This window comes from Nannobrachium achirus (genome assembly GCF_963921795.1).
Source record: "Nannobrachium achirus genome assembly, chromosome: 22".
Lineage (NCBI taxonomy): Eukaryota > Metazoa > Chordata > Actinopteri > Myctophiformes > Myctophidae > Nannobrachium > Nannobrachium achirus.
The window spans coordinates 52870890-52898633 of record NC_137829.1 but is presented as its reverse complement, the minus strand read 5'-3'; the positions used below and the strand labels follow the sequence as shown (position 1 = coordinate 52898633).

Sequence of the window (27744 nt, the reverse complement as noted above, 5' to 3'; positions counted from 1 at the left end):
GTGTGTGTGTGTGTGTGTGTGTGTGCGTGCGTGTGGGTTACAGTCTTTTTGAGGTGCAGTGAGATTTGGACCGGAGCGCTTGTTTTAGTTCACCTTATGGCCGTCCCTGGAAGAAGCCCATGTCATGGCATTGGGGAGCTGCTCAGTGGTAGAGCATTGACTGCATTGGTCCCACGTCTCATTGTTTCTCCATTGTTCCCATTAGTCCCACGCTGGTGAATGCTAACCTTCCAACACTGGTGGATGTTAACCTGGTGAATGCTACTATGCCTAAACCTAACCCTAATCCTAGCCCTAACCTCAGTAAAACTATGCCTAAACCTAACCCTCACCCTAACCTCAGTAAGACTATGCCTAAACATAACCCTAACCTCAGTAAAACGATGCCTAAACCTAACCCTAATCCTAACCTAGACTGATGAATGCTAACCCTAACCTCAGTAAAACTATTCCTAAATATACAACCCTGTAGGACTAATTATGGGTAGTTCCCCGAAGGAGGCACCGCTTGCTCCACCTTGTGCCCAAAAACAAGCGAGCGCTTCTCGTCTCAATCTTACTGAATCTCAAAAAACACTGCGACATATACAGTATATATATATATATATATATATATATATATAACCTGAAGTACACACATGTATAGATTTTTGTGATTTTTGGATACAAATGTCATATTATCTCATGTCTGTCTGTCCTTTCTTGTTGTTGCAGGCTTTTTGCCTGATGATTATCCTATGGCATGAAACTCTGAGTTGCAAAACCATGTGAAGCTGTTGTGGTCCTTCAATACACTTCTATATATATATATGTATATATATATATGTATATATATATTATATATATATATATATTAGGGCTGGGATGCGATTAAAAATTTTAATCTAATTAATTACAGGCTCTGTGATTAATTAATCGCATTTTAATCGCACATCGATATTTGACCTGAGAAGCATTTTTTTCAAGTAAAAAACATTTTGTTGTACAAGTGAATCAACAAGTGAGTTTTTTAAATCTAAAATTCGCATCCACTGGGCCAAGCAAAGCGCTCTGATCGGCTACTTCTCCCTTTGCGTTTGTTGTCTCCTCTTGGTTGTTGCATCGCTATGATCGGTATACCCGAAACTGAAGGTTCTGTGGTGTAAAAACTAAGTGCAATTAAAATGCGTTATTTTTTTTAATCGCGTTAATTTTCTGTAATTAATTAATCGCAATTAATCAGTTAAAGTCCCAGCCTTAATATATATATATATATACACTAGGGCTGGGATGCGATTACAAATTTTAATCTAATTAATTACAGGCTCTGTGATTAATTAATCGCAATTAATCACATTTTAATCGCACATTGATATTTGACCTGAGAAGCATTTTTTTCAAGTAAAACACATTTTGTTGTACGAGTGAATCGACAAGTGAGTTTTTTAAATCTAAATTTAAATCTAAATTTCGCATCCACTGGGCCAAGCAAAGCGCTCTGATCGGCTACTTCTCCCTTTGCGTTTGTTGTCTCTTCTTGGTTGGTGCATCGCTATGATCGGTATGCCCGAAACTGAAGGTTCTGTGGTGCAAAAACTAAGTGCGATTAAAATGTGTTAATTTTTTTAATCGCGTTAATTTTCTGTAATTAATTAATCGCAAATTAATCAGTTAAAGTCCCAGCCTTAATATATACACTTTATACTGTTGTGTACACACACACACACACACACACACACACACACACACACACACACACACACACACACACACACACACACACACACACACACACACACACACACACACACACACACACACAGGGACATATAGTGAAGGCAGACAGTAAGCAGGGCCACATGTGTCCTTGGAAGCTGTTTATATGAGGTAGTTTAAGACCCTGAGGCCACAGACAGCAGACCCACTGTACCTGTAAAACACTGCTACTGGCACTGTGTGTGTGTGTGTGTGCGTGTGTGTGTGTGTGTGTGTGTGTGTGTGTGTGTGTGTGTGTGTGTGTGTGTGTGTGTGTGTGTGTGTGTGTGTGTGTGTGTGTGTGTGTGTGTGTGTGTGTGCGCGTGCGGTGTGGTGTGGTGTGACTGTACATTAGTCATGATACAGGTGGGGACGTGGCGTGTGCGTTTTGTGACTAATTGCGCGGTGCGGGGACGTGGCGGTTTTATTTAGCATTTTGTTTTTATTGGTGACCTTCAGGTGTGAACCCATGTCGTCCCCCCTGGTCCCTCTGCCCCTCCCCTGTCTCTCCTCATTACCCAATCAGAACGGGGACACATTATTGTGTATCATTATTTTATGCTTTAACTATTGAAAAATAGCAGATATACAAGCTCACAGCGCGGCACCAAGTGCCGCGCTGCAAGCTTGTAGATCTGCTATTTTTGAAAAATCTTGAAAATTAGAATTTTGACCTGATTCTAGAAGTGTCTTTTGAATCCTTCTAAGGTTTTTTGGAGAAAAAAAACCTATGTTTCTATGTCAGCAATCTGGCCAGCCATCGTCAAAGAAAAGGTCCTTTTCACTTGACTGGAGCTCAGTTAGTCTGTTCTTGAGAGACTACTATGTCAGTGGTTCTCAAACCTTTTCATGTGAAGGACCCCCATCTCAAAATATCTAGTTCCAGGGACCACCCAGAAGCAAAATCTGAGTTACAAACGTTCGCTTTGAAAATACATGTATTCAAAGATTTGCACACATTTTCACGACTTTTTCCAAAAATAGCAGATCTACAAGCTTGTATATCTGTGAGCTTGTATATCTGCTATTTTTCACTGGTTAAAGCATTCAATAATTCTAGGCCTGAATGGGTTAACCGCCCTGTAAAACACACCCATCAGCCCGGCTAACTAGACACACACACACGCACGCACGCACAACACGCACGCACGCACACTGGCCGGTTTAGGACTACAAATGCAACCCATTAATACTTGTGGGGACATTTAGCCATCACAAGTAAAGTAATTCTCAGTAAAAAGTTGAGTTGAAGTCCACTTTATCGTTTGATGACGTCATCACATCACACACGACCCCCCAATTATTTTGGGGGGTCCCCAGATGATTAACTTAATGTGCAACATTGTTTTCTCACTCAACTGTAAACAAACCAACATAAAGTTTAAGTGTATAGAGGGTATCTGCACATTTCTAAAGTGCCAATTTAAGGACTTTTTAATACCTCTAAAATGACAAGTTATACATTGGCCAAATTGTCAAATATATAGAGGCAGAAATTGTGAAAATAGCAGATCTACATGCTCACAACATTTTCACAATCGAAATTTCTCTGGTGGGAGTCGTCTTGTGTAGTTCACAGTTTACAGTTTAGGCATTTAGCAGACGCTTTTAATCCAAAGCGACTTACAATAAGCAGATAAAATATCACAATAATAAACAAGGCTAAATGTCAGTACATCAACAGCAATATAACAAATGCAAATTAATATCTATCTAGAAAAACAATATAATCCGTAAAGAAAAAAAAGGTTTCTAAAAAACCTAAAAAACACATGCCAACTAGCTTCATGTATGGACATTGATTTTCCAGTAGTGCTAAGGGTTTAGGTGGAGTCTTCAGTCCACGGCGAAAGCTAGCGAGTGAGTCCGTGTAATGAAGTCGACTCAGTCGACTTTTCCGTTAATGCCCTAACACACACACTGCCCCTCCTTCCCCCTGGCACGGGTTCTGTTCTGTATCAGTACACACTTCAGAATGACACGGCTCATAACCTTGCCAGTTGCGTTGGCCTTACACCGTCCGGAACATATTGCAGCTATTCCCTCTCTCTCTCTCTCTCTCTCTCTCTTTCTCTCTCTCTCTCTGTCTCACTCTCTCTCTCTCTCTCTTTCTCTCTCTCTCTCTCTGTCTCTCTCTCTCTCTCTCTCTCTTTCTCTGTCTCTCTCTCTGTCTGTCTCTCTCTCTCTCTGTCTCCCTCCCTCCCTCCCTCCCTCGCATCACGCCCGGCCCAGTCCTCCTGGCTGCCTATGAAAGACCCCGCAGAGAGACAGAGAGAGGAGGGGGGGTGAAAGACCCCGCAGAGAGACAGAGAGAGGAGGGGGGGTGAAAGACCCCGCAGAGAGACAGAGAGAGGAGGGGGTGATGGGGGTCCAAGGCCCTGACCATCACGTACGCTTGTGTCAGGGACGTGCTGGCCACTGGGAAAAGCGGGACAACTCCCGAACGGCCGGTTCATTCCCGGCCGGTCCAGGCCGGCCTTTAGTAAAGAAAAAATAATAAAATGTCGGCTTTTGTTCCATTTTGGGGTATTGGTGGCCAACAAAGTAAATCGTCACTGTCGGGCAGAAACCTCGTATCTCCAAGTTTCAAATTTGTAAATTTTTTCGCAAAGCAAAGCTTCATCATACAAGGCTGTCGCACAAAAGTAGTGAAAACAGCAGATCTACGAGCACACAACGCCTCGCGGTTGTGTGCTTGTAGATCTGCTGATTTCACTAGTTTAAATCATTTTAAAAATTATAAATACAAAGCAAACGGTTTTGGACATGCAAGGTTTCCTCCCGACAACGACGAAATATAACTCATGTAATTGGCCCACTGGCTTGTCACTTTGTCACAAATCTTTGAGTAGCAGCAGCGCTATAGAGAGAGATCTCTCTCTATAGCGCGCAATGAGGGCCTCTGCAACTCTTTTTCCCGGGCTGAATCAGGGGCCCAGCACGTCCCTGGCCTGTGCTCCTCATCCTCCCCCGGTGATTAATGCTCACATGTGTGTTTCATAGGAATCAGATCGTGGATGTGCTGCTGGTATAAATCAAGGTAAATGGTGGTAAGGCAGACGGCCTATAAATCTCGGAGAAGACGAGTGGCGGGCGAGTTTTTTTAGGGATAACGACGCGTCCCTCCGCGCCGCGGCCTCCTTTATAGCAGGGGTTTTCAAAGTGGGTGACGGGGCACCCTGGGGTGACGGGGCACCCTGGGGTGACGGGGCACCCTGGGGTGAGGGGGCACCCTGGGGTGACGGGGCACCCTGGGGTGCTGCGGCGGCAGTCCAGACATGCCGCGAGATAAATTAATAATATTTGGAATTTATTTGGAAAAAATATTTAGTATCATTTTAAACTTGAAGTACAAAGTTATTTTCAGTCAGTTCTAACCAAAATGGCTGTTATCTCAACGTTTTCCTCGCAACATAATCACTATAATATTGTCACTGTCGGGCAGAAACCTTGTATCTCCAAGTTTCAAATGTGTACGTCTTTTGCCCTGCTTCATCATACATGACCGTCGCCCAAAACTAGTGAAAACAGCCGATCTACAAGCACACAACGCGATGCGAGGCGTGATGTGCTTGTAGATCTGCTGTTTTCACTAGTTTAGTCCATTTTATAGATGATAAATACAAAACGAACGGTTTTGGACATACATGGTTTCCCCCCTACAACGACAATATGCTACAAATATAAGGTGCTGGGAGTGTAAATTATAATGTAGGGGTGCCTCGGATTAAAAACTATTCATGGGGTGCCTCGGATTAAAAACTATTCATGGGGTGAATTATAGGGTGAATTCATGGGGTGCCCTGAGACAAAAGAGTTTGGGAACCCCTGCTTTATAGGGTTGCAACAGTTAACCAAAAGTAATCTAATCGATTATAAAAACAAATTATTATTTTTCTTTAATTTTATTTGGATTTTTATGAAGAAAATGAAATGCTTAATCACCTGTCTGGGAGTGTACAACAACATAGTGTCTGTCTGGGAGTGTACAATAGAATAGAATAGAATAGAATAGAATAGAACTTTATTGTCACATCACATGAATTACACGTAAAACAGTGGGTGAAAAATATTGCAGTGCAGCTTAAAACAACAGCAGCAGTTAAAAGTGATAAAGTGCAAATTCTCGAGGAGTGTTAATTTAAAATCATAGAAATATAAAAGATATAAACCTAAAATATACAATAATCAAGTCCAGTGTGCCCAAGAGTAAAACCAGTCCTTCATTACTTCTTATTTAGCAGTCTCACTAAATAAGAAGTAATGAAGGACTGGTTTTACTCTTACTCAACAACATAGTGTCTGTCTGGGAGTGTACAACAACATAGTGTCTGTCTGGGGGTGTACAACAACATAGTGTCTGGGGGTGTACAACAACATAGTGTCTGTCTGGGGGTGTACAACAACATAGTGTCTGTCTGGGGGTGTACAACAACATAGTGTCTGGGGGTGTACAACAACATAGTGTCTGTCTGGGGGTGTACAACAACATAGTGTCTGGGGGTGTACAACAACATAGTGTCTATCTGGGGGTGTACAACAACATAGTGTCTGGGGGTGTACAACAACATAGTGTCTGTCTGGGGGTGTACAACAACATAGTGTCTGGGGGTGTACAACAACATAGTGTCTGTCTGGGGGTGTACAACAACATAGTGTCTGGGGGTGTACAACAACATAGTGTCTGGGGGTGTACAACAACATAGTGTCTGGGGGTGTACAACAACACAGTGTCTGTCTGGGGGTGTACAACAACATAGTGTCTGTCTGGGGGTGTACAACAACATAGTGTCTGTCTCGGGGTGTACAACAACATAGTGTCTGTCTGGGGGTGTACAACAACATAGTGTCTGTCTGGGGGTGTACAACAACATAGTATCTGTCTGGGGGTGTACAACAACATAGTGTCTATCTGGGGGTGTACAACAACATAGTGTCTGGGAGTGTACAACAACATAGTGTCTGTCTGGGGGTGTACAACAACATAGTATCTGTCTGGGAGTGTACAACAACATAGTATCTGTCTGGGGGTGTACAACAACATAGTGTCTGTCTGGGGGTGTACAACAACATAGTGTCTGGGAGTGTACAACAACATAGTGTCTGTCTGGGGGTGTACAACAACATAGTATCTGTCTGGGAGTGTACAACAACATAGTGTCTGTCTTTCTGGGAGTGTACAACAACATAGCGTCTGTCTGGGGGTGTACAATAACATAGTGTCTGTCTTTCTGGGAGTGTACAACAACATAGTGTCTGTCTGGGGGTGTACAATAACATAGTGTCTGTCTGGGGTGTACAACAACATAGTGTCTGTCTGGGGGTGTACAATAACATAGTGTCTGTCTGGGGTGTACAACAACATAGTGTCTGGGGGTGTACAACAACATAGTGTCTGGGGGTGTACAACAACATAGTGTCTGGGAGTGTACAGCAATATAGTGTCTGTCTGGGGTGTACAACTACATAGAGTCTGTCTGGGGTGTACAACTACATAGAGTCTGTCTGGGGTGTACAACAACATAGTGTCTGTCTGGGGGTGTACAACTACATAGAGTCTGTCTGGGGTGTACAACAACATAGTGTCTGTCTGGGGGTGTACAACAACATAGTGTCTGTCTGGGGGTGTACAACAACATAGTGTATGTCTGGGGGTGTACAACAACATAGTGTCTGTCTGGGGGTGTACAACAACATAGTGTCTGTCTGGGGGTGTACAACAACATAGTGTCTGTCTGGGAGTGTACAACTACAGAGTGTCTGTCTGGGGGTGTACAATAACATAGTGTCTGTCTGGGGGTGTACAACAACATAGTATCTGTCTGGGGGTGTACAACAACATAGTGTCTATCTGGGGGTGTACAACAACATAGTGTCAGGGAGTGTACAACAACATAGTGTCTGTCTGGGGGTGTACAACAACATAGTATCTGTCTGGGAGTGTACAACAACATAGTGTCTGTCTGGGAGTGTACAACTACAGAGTGTCTGTCTGGGGGTGTACAATAACATAGTGTCTGTCTGGGGGTGTACAACAACATAGTATCTGTCTGGGGGTGTACAACAACATAGTGTCTATCTGGGGGTGTACAACAACATAGTGTCTGGGAGTGTACAACAACATAGTGTCTGTCTGGGGGTGTACAACAACATAGTATCTGTCTGGGAGTGTACAACAACATAGTGTCTGTCTTGGAGTGTACAACAACATAGTGTCTGTCTTTCTGGGAGTGTACAACAACATAGTGTCTGTCTGGGGGTGTACAATAACATAGTGTCTGTCTTTCTGGGAGTGTACAACAACATAGTGTCTGTCTGGGGGTGTACAACAACATAGTGTCTATCTGGGGTGTACAACAACATAGTGTCTGGGAGTGTACAACAACATAGTGTCTGTCTGGGGGTGTACAACAACATAGTATCTGTCTGGGAGTGTACAACAACATAGTGTCTGTCTTGGAGTGTACAACAACATAGTGTCTGTCTTTCTGGGAGTGTACAACAACATAGTGTCTGTCTGGGGGTGTACAATAACATAGTGTCTGTCTTTCTGGGAGTGTACAACAACATAGTGTCTGTCTGGGGGTGTACAATAACATAGTGTCTGTCTGGGGTGTACAACAACATAGTGTCTGTCTGGGGGTGTACAACAACATAGTGTCTGGGGGTGTACAACAACATAGTGTCTGTCTGGGGGTGTACAACAACATAGTGTCTGTCTGGGGGTGTACAACAACATAGTGTCTGGGGTGTACAACAACATAGTGTCTGTCTGGGGGTGTACAACAACATAGTGTCTGTCTGGGGTGTACAACAACATAGTGTCTGTCTGTGGGTGTAAAACAACATAGTGTCTGTCTGGGGGTGTACAACAACACAGTGTCTGGGGGTGTACAACAACATAGTGTCTGTCTGGGGGTGTACAACAACATAGTGTCTGTCTGGGGGTGTACACCTACATAGTGTCTGTCTGGGAGTGTACAACAACATAGTGTCTGTCTGGGGGTGTACAACTACATAGTGTCTGTCTGGGGGTGTACAACAACATAGTGTCTGTCTGGGAGTGTACAACAACATAGTGTCTGTCTGGGGGTGTACAACAACATAGTGTCTGTCTGGGGTGTACAACAACATAGTGTCTGTCTGGGGGTGTACAACAACATAGTGTCTATCTGGGGTGTACATCAACACAGTGTCTGTCTGGGGGTGTACAACAACACAGTGTCTGTCTGGGGGTGTACAACAACACAGTGTCTGTCTGGGGGTGTACAACAACACAGTGTCTGTCTGGGGGTGTACAACAACATAGTGTCTGTCTGGGGGTGTACGCTTGACGCGGCTGAACTTACGGGACTGCGTGGTGAGTTGCATCAGGATGTCGGTGGGCATGCGGAGTCCGCCGCGTCGCGCCCGCAGCAGCGACAGCAACACACCCACCCCGCCGTAACGCAGGAACACACCGTGGCTCTGCTCGCACGCCAGCTCGCTGTGGAGGCTGCTCAGCGCCAGGGCCAGCACATCAGCTATGGATGACACGCACGCGCGCGCGCGCACGCACACGCACACGCACACGCACACGCACACACACACACACACACACACACACACACACACACACACACACACACACACAGGACACATATAAACGCACCATTTACGGTAAGGGTACATTTCGTCTCATTTGTACACTCTCAGGATTACAAACGGAGTAGAGGGCAAAAAGGACACATATTACAGATCACATGGTCAGCCCATGTGCTCAACATTAGCTTGCTTTAGAGCAGGGGTCTTCAACAGGTGGTCCGCAGATTTACTACAGGGGGTCCTCCAAATCTTTGTGATAGGATCATTCTTTTACATTTAATTGACAACTCGAACCCTCGCCTCGCTATCCTGAGGAGAACTTTACCCAAAAATAGCCGATCTACAAGCTCTCAACGCCTCGCGCTGCAAGGCAATGTAACAAAAAAGAGCACAGAGTGACAGGTCAAGTTAACTAAAAACAGTACAAACAGACAAAGCCAGACGTAGGAGCGGTTAGCACCGCTCAAAAAAATACTACAATACATGTCAACTAAGAAACAATATGGTATTGGGAGAACTCCCATCCCTAGACTGTTCCCCTCGCCTTAGTCTTAAATGGTCCATTTTGACCCAAAAGCAAAGAGTTAAAAACACATTCTACCTGTCGAAACCCAAACCCTGGCTCTCAGATCATGTTAAACTGCAGGCTCTGTGCGCCCCGCGCTTCAAAATACCCGCATGCCCATCGGCTTCCATTACACCTGATATGCAAGATAAAAGCTCCCGCGCTCTTTTCTTCCTTTTGTTGGGAGTCAGATTGGTTTTCTTCTTTATCTTATAAACGGTACCTATGGTGTGTATAAAGAAAGCCTGTGTGTGTGTGTGTGTGTGTGTGCGTGTGTGTGTGTGTTTGCGTGTGTGTGTAACCCATTTAGGCCTAGAATTATTGAATGCTTTAACCAGTGAAAAATAGCAGATATACAAGCTCACAGTGCGGCACCGAGTGCTGCGCTGCGAGCTTGTAGATCTGCTATTTTTTTTTAAAAGGTGTGAAAATGTGTGCAAATCTTTGAATATATGTATTTTCAAAGCGAACGTTTGTAACTCAAATTTTGCTTCTGGGTGGTCCCTGGAGGCTGGAACTAGATATTTTGAGATGGGGGTCTGTGGCCAAATAAATATCAGTTTGGGGGTCCTTCACATGAAAAGGTTTGAGAACCACTGACATAGTAGTCTCTCAAGAACAGACTAACTGAGCTCCAGTTAAGGGAAAAGGACCTTTTCTTTGACGATGGCTGGCCGGATTGTTGACATAGAAACATAGAGTTTTCAAAAAATCTTAGAAGGATTCAAAAGACACTTATAGAATCGGGTCAAAATTCGAATTTTCACGATTTTTCAAAAATAGCAGATCTACTACTTGTAGATCTGCTATTTTTCAACAGTTAAAGCATAAAATAATAATACACAGTACTGTGTATCGTTCTAAATGGGTTAATGGAGTGCTGGAGGGGAAGAATTATCTCTCCATTATGCCCAATCCAGCCTCACGTCAATCCGGAGATGGCGAGCGAGCCAAGCTGGCAGCGGCACTGACGGAAAAGAGAGAGTTTACGCTGTATGGAAACCCGCTGGGCTACGGGGGGGGGGGGGGGGGGGGGGCTACGGGCTGTTTATCAATGGAGAGACTCACAGACCACGTCCAGATGTGACGTATATACGACCACCGAATGAGAATTTATGGTGCGTGGCGCGAGAGGCATCGGAGCGAAAGACTTCAGGTGCAGCTAAATGCGATATGGCACTTTGATAAAACTATACTCTGAGAACTCTGGACTGGCTGGGATGAAGCTACTTAAAGGCTGGTCAAACTTTCACCTCTGCTGTCCACTCTTATCTGGTCTGACGGACGCAGAGGGCGGGGCCAGAACACGACATGACAAGCAGCTCCTCTGCTCCCCAGCATCCCCTGGTCGATTTGAGCATTTTTATTTTTTTCTAATATTTTTATCCCACGTTTTTAGCAACGCATTTTTCTCACCCAGTGCCAACTACCTAACCTGTAGTCCTGGTTCCCTCGCTCTCCCCCTGCCGCGCCAGGGGAATTGGGGAGCACCTGGCTGGCTAGGGGGAGGACGTAGTATAGAAACCAGGACTACTGCATGTTTTTGTGAGGGCATCTACCCTAGGAGACACGGGGAGAACATGCAAACTCCACACAGAAAGGCCCTATCGCCAACCCCACCTAGGGTGTGGGCGCTGATGACGCGGAGGGAGGAACACGCCCCCAGGGCCCCCAGCGTCCCCCGGCGGGAATCGAACCCATGACATTCTAGCTGTGAGGCGAAGCGCTAACCACTGCGCCACCATGTCCCCCTATTTGAGCAAATTACTAGTGACATGTAGGGCATTCACCAAACATTCAAATATTCGAATATCCAAGTCACTATTCGACATTGTTCACCAAAGTCGAATATTTGCTTATTATTATTATTATTATTTTTTTCTCTTTAATCTTTTTTTTATATATATATATATATTTCTTCATGGTTTATAAAGCTTGGCTAGATAGGAAGTCATAAGAATGAGTTGTCAATGAGTTGTGAATGAATTTGTTAATGCTCTATACCAGGGGTTCTCAAACCTTTTTAGGCTGTGACCCCCAAAATAAACATATTTGAACTGGGGACCCCCACCCTGAGAAGCACTTGGAATTGTAGGTATTACATTTAATGTGACTCACTAACCCTGTGCCTCTTGCTTACTTAATATTTAACAGTTTGGTCAGTCCTGTCGAATATTCGACTATTCGAATACTTTGAGGTCGAATAATTTGAATACTAAAAATCACTATTCGTGAATGCCCTAGTGACATGGAAATTAATTCATCCATGCCGCAGTTTCCACTGCAAGCACAGCGTTTGCAGAGCTTGCCAGTACAGTACATGTACAGTACATGTACAGTACATGTACAGTGTACAGGTTGTATGTGATGATGATAACACACCTTGTTGCAGCCCTGACATTCAGCACAAGTCTGCCCCCCTCTGTTTAGTGCATGTCATTACACGTGGGCTGCTGGCACAATGGGGAGGATGGAAAGGGTATAATAATCCTTGAAGGGTATATTTTAAGATTCTACCAGTTACCAAGCTGAAATATGTTATCATGCGCTTCATTTTTAATGATTTTGAAACTTGGAGATACGAGGTTTCTGCCCGACAGTGACGATATTTTAGTGATTATGTTGTGCCCGGGTAGCTTAGTCGGTAGAGCTCTTGCCTTTGTACCGCAAGGTCATGGGTTCGATTCCGGGCACCGCCAACTCAGCGTATGAGTAGCACGGTTTGGCAAGTCGTGCGGCAAGTACTGGGAGCTGATGGTAGGTGTGGCGCTCCACCTCAGCAGTCCATCTCCCAGTGGTCTAGCGCATTGTAACGGGGACAGACTCCCGCGTGTTACCGGCTGATACCGACAATAAGCCACTCCCGACCTACTTGTTTATGTTGTGAGGAAAACATTGAGATAACAGCCATTTTGGTTAGAACTGACTGAAAATAACTTTGTACTTCAAGTTTAAAATTATTCTTTTTTTTTTTTTTAAGTGTCCAAATAAATTCCAAATATTATCAAATGATCTCGCGGCACCCCTGGACTGCCGTCACGGCACCCCAGGTTGCCCCGTCACCCACTTTGAAAAGCCCTGCATTACAAAGTGTATTGCACTCACAGCCTAGCCCTCAGTTAAACACCGGTTTCTGAGTTGAGTTGAGGTCAGCTAGATGGTCTTGCCAAAATGCAACAAACGTAGCAAAATCCAAAGTGTAAACAGGACTGTTTTGAGGTTGCGTGTTTCGGTGGCAGATGGAAAATGATTAGCGTCACGGACACGCTTTACCCACGCAAACCTCGGTGTTCAGTTAACCATGTGTGACCCTAACCCTAACCCTAACCCTCACCCTAACCCTCACCCTCACCCTCACCCTAACCCTAACCCTAACCCTCACCCTCACCCTCACCCTAACCCTCACCCTCAACCTCACCCTAACCCTAACCCTCACCCTCACCCTAACCCTAACCCTCACTCAGAGCATGGTGTGGTTCCTGTTGGACATTCTTCTACCTTCAACCCTTTTCTGGTTGAACGTTCTTCTACAAGCTCACAGCTCGTCACAGTGCAACCTGAATCACACCTATTAGTAAGGGAAAGTTAGCCGAGTATTAGACCAATCTGGGAACTAAATCTAAATTACCTGTAATAGCTTTCTTCACATAAAGGTGTCTACTCTCACCTCTGAACTTTCTCAAACCCAACTCCCTTCGGAAACCTTGTGGGAGTCAAAGTTGGGGGTATCCCGAGGGCCTGGGATTAAAGGGGAAAAAATAAAAAATGGACAATATGAGCGTATGGGGTGTGTAATTAGGGTATTTTGTGGCTGCTGAATCCATTCCAACCATTAGTTATCAGTAAAAATTACTCCTTGGCCATAAAATAGTGACATATAATATTGGCAATTAAAAAAATGGTTGGAGTAGTGTTTGAATTCATGAAAACTATTTAAGATCAGGCAGGTAAGATCAGGATAACATGATACAATCTGACAAGGAACACTCAAAAGGGTTTAAAACATAAGGACTAACAGGACACAGGTGAACTCGAATGACATGATTGGCTAAGCCTTAGCCAATTAGGCCTATTTTATGGCCAAGGAGTCATTTTAACTGAAAACTAATGGTTGGAATGGATTCAGCAGCCCGAAAATACCCAAATCACACACCTCATATGCTCATATTGGCCATTTTTTTTATCCCCTTTAATCCCAGGCCCAGGTATCCTGATACAGGGGTTGACACTAACACCTGCCCGCCTGCCCGGGGCAGGTCAATAATATGTTTGCTACCAGGTTGCCCGACCGGGCAGGTGCCCATTTTGAGTAACATAATATAAGATATGTTTCGTTAGCCTACTTGAACGCTGAACGGGGCAATATTAGACTAGTGTTCCGCCTCTCTCTCTCTCTCTCTCTCTCGCTCTCCCCAGTCCCTCCCTCCCCACACACACTGAACGGACGTTGTGCAGTGGGATAGTTTGCTGCGACATGAGCTCCCTTGAAAACCGTTATTCTACAAGCTCACATTATGCTAAACAAGACGTGCATCGGACACGATGAGCGCTCAGCTGGAACTAATTAGATGCAACCCGTAAAAGCAACATGCCTCAATGTGCGAACATGAAGTGACTGCTATGGAGAATCTAGTCGTTAGCTAAGAGTTCTCTCAATCCCCAAAACAGGCGCAGGAGTAGCGCTAGGTAGAGTAGCGCTAGGTAGGGAAAAAAAAAATAAATAAATAAAAATGGTGCATTTATATAGCGCTTTTAATCCAAAGCGCTTTACATAGATTGTGCATTACATTCACCCATTCACACACACATTCATACACCGGTGGCGGAGGAAGCCATGCAAGGCACCAACCTACTCACCGGAGGCAATTAGGGGTTCAGAGTCTTGCCCAAGGACCCTTCGACATTAACTCAGGGGGAGCCCGGATTCGAACTGGGAACCCTTCGGGATTTATACCCTTCGTGCTCTAATACCAGTTTCTCTACCCCTGAGCTATGCCGGTAGAGTAGCGCTAGGTAGAGTAGAGCTAGGTAGAGTAGCGCTAGATAGAGTAGCGCTAGGTAGCGCGTGTCTTTGTTTTCAAAGAGTCAGAACAAACGTCCTCAGCGGCCTGGTCAACACTGCTTTTCCAAAGTGTTTTCCCTGCAGCGAGACATATCCACAAGATATTCATTTAGATTCAGTTCCCAGATTGGTCTAACACTCAGCGAGACATATCCACAAGATATTCATTTAGATTCAGTTCCCAGATTGGTCTAACACTCAGCGAGACATATCCACAAGCTATTCATTTAGATTCAGTTCCCAGATTGGTCTAACACTCGGCTAACTTTACCTTTCTATATAGTAGGGGTTGACACTACGGTCCCAGTGGCACGTGCCCGTCGGGCAAGTACAGGTCATGTTCTACTAGCCCTCAGGTCTTGGCCATTTGCCCACTGCACAACGTTCGCTCAGTGTGTGTGTGTGTGTGTGTGTGTGTGTGTGTGTGTGTGTGTGTGTGTGTGTGTGTGTGTGTGTGTGTGTGTGTGTGTGTGTGTGTGTGTGTGTGTGTGTGTGTGTGTGGAGGGAGGGACTGAGAGAGAGAGAGACGGAACACTCTATAGCCCATTCAAGTAGGCTAAAGAAATATATCTTATAATGTTATTCAAAATGGGCACCTGCCCGGTCGGGCAAACCTGGTAGCAAACTTCACCTGCCCGACCATTTTATTTACCTGCCCCGCGCAGTCGGGCAACCGTTAGCGTCAGTCCCTGTGGTCTAGTGGTTAGTCACCTTCATGCAGAAGGTGAGTGGTTCAAACCCTGCCTAAGACGACGTCAGTAAGGGGGAGAAGACGACAGCCTGGCCTCCCCCAAGTAACAAGAAACCTGGGGAAATAAAATGTCGCCAACCAATCCTCAAGGACGATGATACACGAAAGAAGAAGAATCCTTGTACAGTGAGTTGCACCGCCGATCCAATAGTAATAGATTTGCCAGAGTACCCGTTGTACCCGTCTGTCTGTGTCCCTTCTGTGCCCATATTTGGAGACCTCTGTATCTTTCTGTCTACCTCAGTCACTTTTATGTGAGGTGGCCCCCATGGACAGACACACATAGAAGCAGGAAGGCATACTGTAGTGTACACGCTTCAGTTAATAAAGAAATACTTTCCTTCAAATCAAAATACTTGCTGGTTTGCTTTTCAAATGTATAGCGTGAAATCCTATATAACATGGTATTATGGTAGATGTACTGTACCGTGAAATGTCCTACCATTCAATCCCTGCTGAGAACAGGTTTAATGTTGAGAGTGAGTGAGTGAGTGTGGTAGTAAATAACTTGTGCAAATGATTTGTGGAGCGTTTATTCCCCCCCTCTCTAGAAGTCATGTTTGGGGAGCAAACTTCACCACACGCTCACACAACGTTCCAGAGGATGTGAATGATGCCGTTTTTCCATCGAAAAAGCCCTGCATGTCAAAGGATTTGCAACACAACTCACTGCCTTGTTGACACTGGAATGTATTCATTGCACCTCCATCTGCAGGGATATTTCTCTAACATCTGTGTGTGTGTGCGTGTGTGTGTGTGTGTGTGTGTGTGTGTGTGTGTGTGTGTGTGTGTGTGTGTGTGTGTGTGTGTGTGTGTGTGTGTGTTAGGGCATTAACGAAAAAGTCGACAAGTGGACTCAAGTCGACTTCATTACACAAGTCGACTCCCACCAGAGAAAGGCAAAAGTCGAAGTTGAAAAAAAAATAAAAAAAGAACTTTCTATTGTGAAAAAAGCAGATCTACATGCTCACGCCTCGCGATGCGAGGCGTTGTGAGCATGTATATCTGCTATTTTCACAATTTCTGCCTCTATATATTTGACAATTTGGCCCATGTTTAATTTTCCATTTTAGAGGTATTAAAAAGTCCTTAAATTGTCACTTTAGAAATGTGCAGATACCCTCTATACACTTAAACTTTATGTTGGTTTGTTTACTGTTGAGTGAGAAAACAATGTTTCACATTAAGTTAATCATCTGGGGACCCCCCAAAATAACTGGGGGGGGGGGGGGTCGTGTGTGATGTGATGACGTCATCAAACGATAAAGTCGACTTTCAACTAAACTTTTTACCGAGTCGAGTCGACTTGCAAAACTCACCAGTCGTTAATGCCCTGGTGTGCGTGCGTGCGTGCGTGCGTGCGTGCTTGCGTGTGTGCGCGTGTGTGCGTGCGTGCGTGCGTGTGTGCGTGCGTGCATGCGTACCTTGCGTAACGGTGCGGAGCGTGATGAGGATGGAGAGCATGCGCGTGTGAGGACAGGGGCTCCGGTAAAGCGGACAGACCCTGTGGGGGGGTCCACCGCTGGGGGGCCAGGGAAGGGGGTCCGCAGGCTGGGGGGGTCCACCGCTGGGGGGCCGGGGAAGGGGGTCCGCAGGCTGGGCTGGGGGCCGAGACACCTCCTCTCCTATACGCCGCAGAGTGGAGGATAACGCTACAGCCTGCGTGCACACGCGCGCACACACACACACACACACACACACACACACACACACACACACACACACACACACACACACACACACACACACACACACACACACACACACACACACACTGTCACAATTATGACATAATCGTCTAATTGCAATTATTTGAGGTAATCGCAGGTTATTTTGCATAATCGTCATAATCGTTTCCATGTTGAGAAAGTTAATGTAGTTACAAACACTTTAAAAAAGCAGTGGAAATAGCAGATCTACAAGCTCACGTGAGCTTGTAGATCTGCTATTTCCACTATGAATGTTCTTTTTTAAGTATAATATTTTCAAATATGTCAGTAATTTCTTTGTATATTTAGGTAATGTGTCATATCTACCATGTGCAACTTCAAATCCTAAAAGCCAAACAGAAATGTACCATATTAGCCCGAATTTAGTACGACTCTGAATATAAGACGACCCCTATTTTTCAATTATCATTTTGGGAATACTTTCAGGATTCCAATTCAAAAATTGCAGATCTACAAGCTCAAAACGCGTCGCACTGCGACGCGTTTTGAGCTTGTAGATTGGCTATTTTTGCTATGTATATGCATTGTGGCCCTCTGGAGTGAGTGTGAAAATGTAGTGGCCCTCTCCATCATCAAAGTTGCCCACCCCTGCTGTATGAAGAACAGATCAGTGATCGACTCGTGTTCTGTTCATCAGATTCAATCTGCTCAGATGAGAAAGAGTCCTGGTCTGTGGTGCTTTTCAACACAACGCACGGACAAGCCTGTTACACAGTGCACACAACGGAGCGGGGCATAAAATGCATGAGTGCACTTGCTGTAAGTCACAACAGCGATATAACTGTCAAACATACTGTATGAGTGATCAACCTACACTGGCTACATTGGATGGAGGTGTCCTTCTTCTGGCTCCTTCCCCAACTTCACTAACTAAATAATATTAATAAAGCCTATCAAGGAAGACGGAGAAGGAGATCAGTCGGAGAATCGGAGCAGCAGGAGCGGTTTTGCAGTCGCTAAACCGCACTGTGGTGAAGAAAAAAGAGTTGAGCCGGAAGGCAAAGCTCTCTGTCTACCGAGCAATCTTCGTTCCTACTCTCACCTATGGTCATGAAGTGTGGGTCATGACTGAAAGTATAAGGTCGCAAGTACAATCGGCCGAAATTAGTTTCCTCAGACGGGTGGCTGGTATCTCCCTTACAGATAGGGTGAGAAGTTCAGTCACCCGAGTAGAACCGCTGCTCCTTCACTTGGAAAGGAGTCAGCTTAGGTGGTTGGGGCATCTAGTACGGATGCCCCCCGAGCGCCTTCCTAGGAAGGTCCTCGATGCACGTCCCACTGGGAGGAGACCCCATGGCAGACCAAAGACCAGATGGAAGGATTATATCTCCAAACTGGCTTGGGAACGCCTCGGTATACTCCCTGAGGGAGTGGAGGAAGTTGCTCAGGATAAGGAAATCTGGAGGTCTCAGTTGGAACTGTTACCCCCGCGACCCGATTCCGGATAAGCGGTTGAAGATGGATGGATGGAAGTCTATGGCAGGAAATGTATGCGTTTCTAAATGCACGGGGAGAGATGGTGGTTTCTGCAACTCTCTTGCTCGCTCACACGTGCTCCATGGCCCTCCCTCTCCCTGTCCTCCTAGTGCAGCGTTCATTGGCTCCATGGGGAACACAGTGGATGAAGCTTGGATTGGCTCTCCTCCGTTTATGTGAGCTGGCGCGTTTTGGCCTCCTTCAAATGGAACACATGCTGTAGCAATAAGGCCGCATGTGCTTCCAGTTGAACATCAAGCGCGTCAGCGTGCGGCCGTGACACAGACTGACAAACAAACACGGAGCGTCCGGAGGGTCCGGGCCCTGCCGGGCTTGAGTGACAGGAGGGGGGGGGGGGGGGGGGGGGATTTCCCGGTGAACCTGTGCACAAAGGTGGGGGCCGATGGGCAAGGAGGGTCGCGAGCTTATGAGAAACAACCAGGGATGTAGTGGGGGGAACGCGGGGGTACTTCTCTCAAGTCAAGTCAGTTGATATTATATTTTCAGGTCGTTCTAACCCAGCAATTGGTTGAAATAGGCTCGCCAGCCGTGCTGAAATGAGCATGACTAACAGCAGATGGTAATATAAGATTTGAAAATTGATTAATTAATTGGAAAAATCAGTTGTGGAGCTATTTTGCATGGGAAGTTTGGCTGGTGATCCGGTCATCAAATTATTGGTTGAGAACCACTGGTCTAAGGCTATTTCTGCCGCCGCGCAGACCCGTTTTAAGCCAGCAAAAAGACGTTATGTGCACGCGCACGGACGCACGTGCATGTGTGTGCACGCATGGGGAGTGCCCACACTTCCAAATTTAGCACTACAACACTGGAAACAACTAAAATAAGACCTTAAAACCTGGCGAAAACAGGTGTGTGCATTAGCGCAAGATAACGATAAAGGAAATGATTAAATGGAAAACATTGAATTAACTTCTGAAAAGGCTTCTAAGCCTACACTATAGCCTACTAAAAACTAGTGGAACCGCGATCTTGCCACACGTGAATAATTGTGGTTGTAAACAATAACACAGACAATATAAATCCTTAGTCTAGTTGTGGGAAGAAAAGGTTATCATCATGGCCCCAAATTACTTTTAAATATCTTGCAATTGGCGACGAGTCTCTTACTAAATCGGCAAGAGTGCCTCTCATTCTCAATACATAAAGGCTAAGCTATATAACCTCTCCATCATCAGCAATAGTCAGTGGTGTGTGTTCCCCACACTCCCAAGCCCCCACCGTTGCGCTTAAGTTCACCGGGAGGGGGGGGGGGGGTCTACAGACACCGTCCTGCGGTGAGGGGGGGTGTGCGTGCGCGCGTGTACACGTTTGTTTTGTGTGCATCACAAAATCGTGCACTAGGTTGTTGTTGCGACCGTCAGGTCGCAGTTACTATCAAAGCCTCCACCGTCTGTCAGTCTGTCACACTTCACACTTTTCCCCTTCTCATATCTCTGCCACTGTTGCCCTGATCCATGCCAAACTTTGCACACACACTCCTTGGCTGCCAAACCACTACCTCCACCCCTCATTTCTCACATGGCCTTCTTCTAGCGCCACCATGAGGCCGATTCTTGCTAAACACATTTGTGGACACTGCTCCTAGAGATTTTGCCCTAAAATCACGCAAATCGCTACACAGTATGTCTACACTCATGTCATCAACATGGATCTGTCCCATTTAGCGCCACCATCAGGCAGATTTTTTCATGCGACCTGGCGGCCGCTTATCTCCCAATTTAGGGAGTCCTACTGGTAATGTAGTCCTACAACATAGAGGACATAGAGACAGACCGTACATATTATTAAAGCAATAAGCCACAAGAGGCGAGTGGTTACCGTTACCGGGGTAGTATACACCGGCTGAGAGGCGTTGGGAAACACGAGGCGTCAGCCGAGTATTTCCGACCCTCTCAGCGTTCCAATATTAAAGAAAAAAGTACACTTCTCCGCCACCAGGAAGAGACATTTCCTTGTTTACCAGCCAGATCCCAGGAACCAAAGCCAGTTTTGCCAAAAATAGGGAAACAACACCTATGTGTTAGATCAGTCTCATGTTAACTCATTTAGTGCCACCCCTTTCACCACTAGAGGGCGCCCAGTGGCCATAGAAAATCCCATAGAGATATGCTGGTATATGCAGAAGCCCTGCAGCCATGACTTGCCTGAACACTTTCCTTTGTGCATGTACAGGAAGAGGATGAAGTTAGCTTGAAGTTAGCTATTGGCTACCAAGCATTTTAGAAGCCTTATTTTCGTCAACTTAGCCATGATTAAACCTTGCACACCTCATGCATGGGAAAAAAACAGAGAAGAATGAGCTCTAAAAAATCCAATGCAATCCTGGATTGCATTGGAGTGGATTTGTGCAGTTTGTTCACAGCTTTCAAACAAAAAAATCCGATTGGAAATCCGTTCAGGCATTCTTGAGATAATCGCCATTATGTTTTACATGTTATGTAAACAAACATGGCTGCCCTGTATGTTAGATGGGGTTGTATGGGGGTGGAACATGCAAAATCGCGATTGAAATCATGTTCACTAGATTTGATGGGGTCCAAAAAAAAAATTCAAAAAGATTTTTTTCAATTTTTTTTTTTTTTTTTAATATCCCGAACTAGTTCGGGATAGGCACTCTGGGATGCGATAATATATCCCGAACTAATTCGGGATAGGCACTCAATGAGTTAAGAACCATATTCGATCCATACACATGTTTATTTTCATCCAGATTTAGCTGCTATGTGGGTGAACATCACATCAAAAATGCTAGCATAGCAACCTAAACTAACAGCCGAGTGGTGCCTGGAGAATAGAGGGCGCTTGTTGATTTTACAAGCCCCGCCCAGAGCCATTCAGTCACCGTCCTATGCATGCAGGCGGGGGTTAGAAGCACCTGCACGGCAGGATTTGAGGGAAAATCAAACGCTCGCTTCTCTAGTTCAGCCTCACAGCACTGTGGAAAGAAATAACGCACCTGGCTTTGATTCAAGGTGGTGGTTATAGTCTCATATACCACGGCAACCAGCCAATCAGAATCAAGGAATTGAATTCTAAAAAAGAATTCTAAAACTAGCCGTTTTAGAATGGACTTTTTTGACAAAGCAATTTATGCAGCCGATGTGTCCCGATGTGCAACCACTTTCAGCCTGCATCAACAGTGGGCATGCCATATGCCGCTAGGTGAAAAACTATTGGTTCAATATTATTTTAACCAACACTCAGACGTAAAGGGTGTTCAATAGCACACATTTATGAAAAAAAGAGAGGGCCAAACGGGTGGAGTTAGCTGGTTTGGCAGAAAGTGTGGAGGTTTTGTCCCAAGCACTTTTTACTACTTTCCATTGGTTCAATATTATTTTAACCAACACTCAGCTGTAAAGGGTGTTCAACAGCCCTGATTCATGTCAAAAATCAAAAACCTCAAAAATGGAGTTAAGAGGTGTTGGCCAGACAGTGACGATATATTATTTTAATTACTACTATTTGTTTTTAATTGATTCGAAATGATTTAAAGGTGTATTCAGTGATAATGAAAGTGGCCGGGGGTCATCTTGTCCCTTACTGGCCTTACAGCGTGGAAATGTTTAGTTTTTTATAGATTTTTAGACCATTATAATGTACTTGTGTTGATCATTAGACCCAATCACTGAATATCGGTAGGCCTACATCTCCAGTTTCAGGATATGTATGACACTGATTTACTACGAGACTGTGGCATTTTAGTTTACAATCTAGGCATTTAGCAGACGTTCTTAATTCAGAGCGACTGTGGTTCTCAAAACTTTAATTTATTTTGACCATCATAACTAAACATCATAACATAACTACGGCCATACTCTATGCTGATTGGTCGAGGACTGGCTGGCCACCTCTGAAAACCGAATCTAGCTATGCTCGTAACACAGGCCATGGTGGAAGTCCTTATATGGTCAGCACACATTCTAGTGAGGAGTGGAAAATGGAAAATGTACCAAATTATATTTTTGTTTGAATGAAATACAATCACTGAATATACCTTTAACACATTTTGACAACATATCAGGTGAAAACATGTGTAAGTGGTAGGACCCAGGGTTAGTCAGAATGTGCTGCATTCTGCAGGGCCAGATCAGGGACGTGCTGGGCCCCTGATTCAGCCCGGGAAAAAAGAGTTGGAAAGGCCCCCATTGTGCGCTATAGAGAGAGATTTCTCTCTATAGCGCTGCTGCTAATCAAAGATTTGCCATGACAAGTGACAAGCCAGTGGGCCAATTACTATACATGAGTTGTATTTCGTTGTTGTCGGGGGGGAACCTTGTATGTCCAAAACCGTTTGTTTTGTATTTATCATTTTAAAAATGATTTAAACTAGTGAAAACAGCCAATCTACAGGCACACAACGCCTCGCACCGCGAGGCGTTGTGTGCTTGTAGATCTGCTGTTTTCACTACTTTTGTGCGACGGCCTTGTATGACGAAGCAGGGCTTTGCTTTGCGAAAAAAATTACAAATTTGAAACTTGAAGTTACTGCCCGACAGTGACAATCTACTTTGTTGGCCGCTCAGCCCCCAAAATGGAACGAACATTTTATTTTAAATGTTTTCCTAATGGCCGGCCTGGACCGGCCAGGAATGAACCGGCCATTCGGGAGTTGGCCCGCTTTTCCCAATGGCCAGTACGTCCCTGGGCGAGATCAATACTTGGCAACAGTTCGCAGTTCCAGAGCCCAGCGCTGCGTCTTGTTTAGTGTTATGTGATGGTGTTGAGGTGTGCGGTCCTGTGCATCTGGGTTTGTTTTGTTGTTCAGTTTGGAAGATCGATTGCCAAAAGACGCATCAGATAAAAGGTCAGACTTTTCAGATACAAATAAAAAACTGTGCTCATAATATTCCACGATCTGAGAAAAATGTTTTTAAAAGTGGAGAATTGCCAGTGTCGTGAGCCAGTGTTTCTCAACCTTTTTTTCTCCATGGGCACACCAACATAATACGGGGGTGTAAATATCGACACTGTCTGGAAGAAACCTTGTAGCTCCAAGTTTCAAATTCGTACGTTTCTTCGCAAAGTAAAGCCCTGCTTCATCATACAAGGCTGTCGCACAACAGTAGTGAAAACTGCGAGGCGTTGTGTACTTGTAGATCGGCTGTTTTCACTAGTTTAAATCATTTTTAAAATGATCAATACAATACTGGCTTTCAAGCAGTTTCAAGGGGCACACTTGACCCTTCTCAGGGGCACACCAAAGGTCCCCAGGCACAGTGGTTGAGAAACACTGTCGTAAGCAGCCCACAGTCAACTCAAGCCAATTTCAAATGAAGTAAAATAAATAAAAGAATAACACAGTATTTGTGGTTATGTTTGAAAAGAGTGAATATTACAGCAATATGTATGTGTCTCACTGTTATGGCCTTTACACACATGGGGTGATTTATTTGTGCGATTTGTTCACAGGATAATACGTTTTGAACTTATATTCAGTCAATGTAATCTTGTATATCAGTGATGGAATTTCGCAGAGTTAAATAACGATTTGAAGCAGTCCTACAGATTGGCACGCAAAACTCACAAAAAGATGAATGCCGGGTGCGGGCTCTTAAAACATACATAATCACAAAAGGAATATCCGCGCTCGCAAAATACGTTTCAAATCTTCTTCTAATGCATCACAGCAGCAATCACAGATACAAACGCATTCTGGCCCCGATGACGGAACGGCTGATGAAGGCCAGAAGTGCCGAAATGAGTTTGTATCTGCGATTTCTGCTGCGATGCATTTTAGAAGATTAAAACACTTATTTTGTAATTGCGGAAGTTCGTCTTTTTGATCATGTATGTTTAAGAATATGCGCCAGGCAATCATCGTGTGTGTGTGTGTGTGTGTGTGTGTGTGTGTGTGTGTGTGTGTGTGTGTGTGTGTGTGTGTGTGTGTGTGTGTGTGTGTGTGTGTGTGTATGTCTGTCTGTTTGTCTGACTGGAGCTAATCTCTCTAATCTAGACCATTTTATTCTTTTTCACAAAAGTTTTACTTTTTTGTAAAAGTTATTTTCAATGTTATAAATAAGTCAATGGGGCTTGACAGAAACCTATCCCAGATTAGAGTTAACATTATGTTACAGGCGACTGAGGTCAGATAATTCCATCACATGAAGTCTCAGATCCACATGAAATGCCACAACGTTCCCATGTCACATTGTTGCTTAAATAATGATGATCATGGCTGACCAAATGAACCAATACTACAGTCAGTGGTCTGAGATTGCAGATAACGATAGGCTATACTGTAGAGCTTCAAGCTGGCTACAGTTTGCTGTGCACACTGCCAACCAGAGCCATGCAGAGAGAGAGTTATGACACTCACATAGCCTACCGTTGTAAATACAGAATACGGAAGAAATGCTTGCTATATAATAAATAGATCCAATCACTTGTTTCACTCATTTAGGGCAAGGCCACTTGACCTTTGCTGTTAGCCAAATGCCAGTGGCCTGATTTCAGACTCGGCTGCCACTTGAGTCTGAAAGATTTCTGTGGGAGGGACTTTTGTGCGAGCGTGCAGGAGTCTGTGCCAGTGACTGCTTCCACACAGAACTGCGACCAGAAACATGTAATCAACATTAACAGCTTGGTGATATCAGCGTGCTCGCACGTGTGTGTGTGTGTGTGTGTGTGTGTGTGTGTGTGTGTGTGTGTGTGTGTGTGTGTGTGTGTGTGTGTGTGTGTGTGTGTGTGTGTGTGTGTGTGCGTGCGCGTGCGTGCCTGCCTGCCTGCCTGGTGTGTGAACTTCCTGAAATGTAATCGTTTCAACTGCTGCGCGGATTGGATATTCGTTAGACCCACCCCCTCCCCCTGCGCTCATTGGAGAAGCGGCAGAAGCCACAATTTCGGATCGGGAAACTGCCGATTCATTCACTCAACACCGCGACCGCGTATTTCCCGGTGAACCTGTGCGCAAAGGTGGGGGCCGATGGGCAAGGAGGGTCGCGAGCTTATGAGAAAACAACTAAAATAAGACCTTAAAACCTGGCGAAAACAGTTGTGTGCATTAGTGGAAGATTAGATGAGGATAAAGGAAATCATGAAATGGAAAACATTAAATTAACTTCTGAAAAGCCTACACAGCCTTAAAACATGGCAAAAACAGTTGCGTGCATTAGCGCAAGATTAGATGAGGATAAAGGAAATCATTAAATGGAAAACATTAAATTAACTTCTGAAAAGGCTTCTAAGCCTACACTATAGCCTACTAAAAGAAATAGTGAACCGCGATCTTGCCACACGTGAATAATTGCGGTTGTACTTGTAAACAATAACACAGACAATATAAATCCTTAGTCTAGTAGTGGGAAGAAGAGGTTATCATCATGGCCCCAAATAACTTTTAAATATCTTGCAATTGGCGACGAGTCTCTTACTAAATCGGCAAGAGTGCCTCTCATTCTCAATACATAAAGGCTAAGCTATATAACCTCTCCATCATCAGCAATAGTCAGTGGTGCGTGTTCCCCACACCATACCAGACCAGAGAAACAGTCCACTCTGAGAGTGGGCGGGGTCTATGGGCTGAGGGCAGTAAGCTCATCAAATAAAACAATGATATTAAGTCAGAAATAATTACTTTGACTTATGGGTTAAAACCAATATTTATATAAAATATATATTTTTAAAAGCATGGTGTGGCCCCTTTTTCGCGCGACATCGCAGGATAGGCACTTTAGACACCGTTTAATATTTGGTGAGACATCGCGGGATCGGCACTAGATGAGTTCTTACGGCAGGTTGTACCTGTGTGTTGCTGTCCAGGTGTCTCAGCGTCCAGTAGATGAACCGCAGCAGGCTGAGGAGGAGCCATGGTTCTGATGAAGGGGTCTGATGGAGCTGTTCTGATAACAAGGGCAGCACCTGGCAACACCAGACCACCAGAGGACCACAGCAATGAGACATGTTCTATGTACAACTAGTAGAGCCCACCGTTGTCATTAGGGATGGGACGATACGCCATATTATCGTTTATCGTGATGAAAAAACACTGAAGATAATCGTATCGTGAAGATTACATTTATGGTGATATCGTCCTCCTTCATGCACTGGGATCAATTCAGCTTTTATTTGCCGAGCTGCATATCCGGTACCACTTAAACCCTCTGTAATTGGTAAAAGGTACTTATAATATACATGATAGTCTTTTTTTAACTCTCTATCAAATGTCTTTGCCAAAAAATAGCCGATCTACAAGCTCACAACGCGTCGCGATGCGCCGCGTTGTGAGCTTGTAGATCTGTAATTCTTTTGGCAAATGTTCCGCCCCAAGATTTTGATTATCGTGATAATATCGTAAATCTCAAATTCTTTGGTCACAACAATCGTGATATGATCTTCACATCGTCCCATCCCCAGTTGTCGTACAACAGAAGGTCATAATTTACCACCTGGGAGCATCGCTCGTTGTGCAACACCTCAGGAGGCTGGCCTAGAATGTTCCCCTCGTCTCCTGTCAGTGGAGAGAACGTCTGTCCGTCAAGCAACCAGTCCAATAGCAGGGCCAGGAGCTTCAGGGGGGCGGGAGCAGAAGTGCCCTGAGGGGATAGGGGTGGCATCAGGGTTAACATAACCAACAACAACAACACGGCAGATCCATCATGGCAGAGGGAGGAAGACTGTGGAGAGGAAGTGTTGACTAAGCTTTACAGCCTGTTTATGAACGTGTGTGTGTGTGTGTATGTGTGTGTGTGTGTGTGTGTGTGTGTGTGTGTGTGTGTGTGTGTGTGTGTGTGTGTGTGTGTGTGTGTGTGTGTGTGTGTGTGTGTGTGTGTGCGTCAGAGCATACGAGCGGAGTGGAGCGCAAGCGCTGCGGGGAGCG

The 27744-nt window shown here is 44.9% G+C and overlaps 1 protein-coding gene across 1 annotated transcript in view; it reads right to left on the bottom strand.

Moving 5' to 3' along the window:
• The window catches only part of ccdc138 (coiled-coil domain containing 138), a gene marked incomplete at its 5' end in the record, with an annotated part of 61690 nt that overhangs the window by 16573 nt on the left and 17373 nt on the right, over positions 1 to 27744 (bottom strand). The window contains 4 exons of the mRNA XM_080753498.1: positions 9063 to 9257; positions 17121 to 17355; positions 26670 to 26786; positions 27314 to 27460. Coding sequence (XP_080609624.1) covers positions 9063 to 9257; positions 17121 to 17355; positions 26670 to 26786; positions 27314 to 27460 — 694 coding nt within the window. The remainder of the gene's footprint in view (positions 1 to 9062; positions 9258 to 17120; positions 17356 to 26669; positions 26787 to 27313; positions 27461 to 27744) is intronic.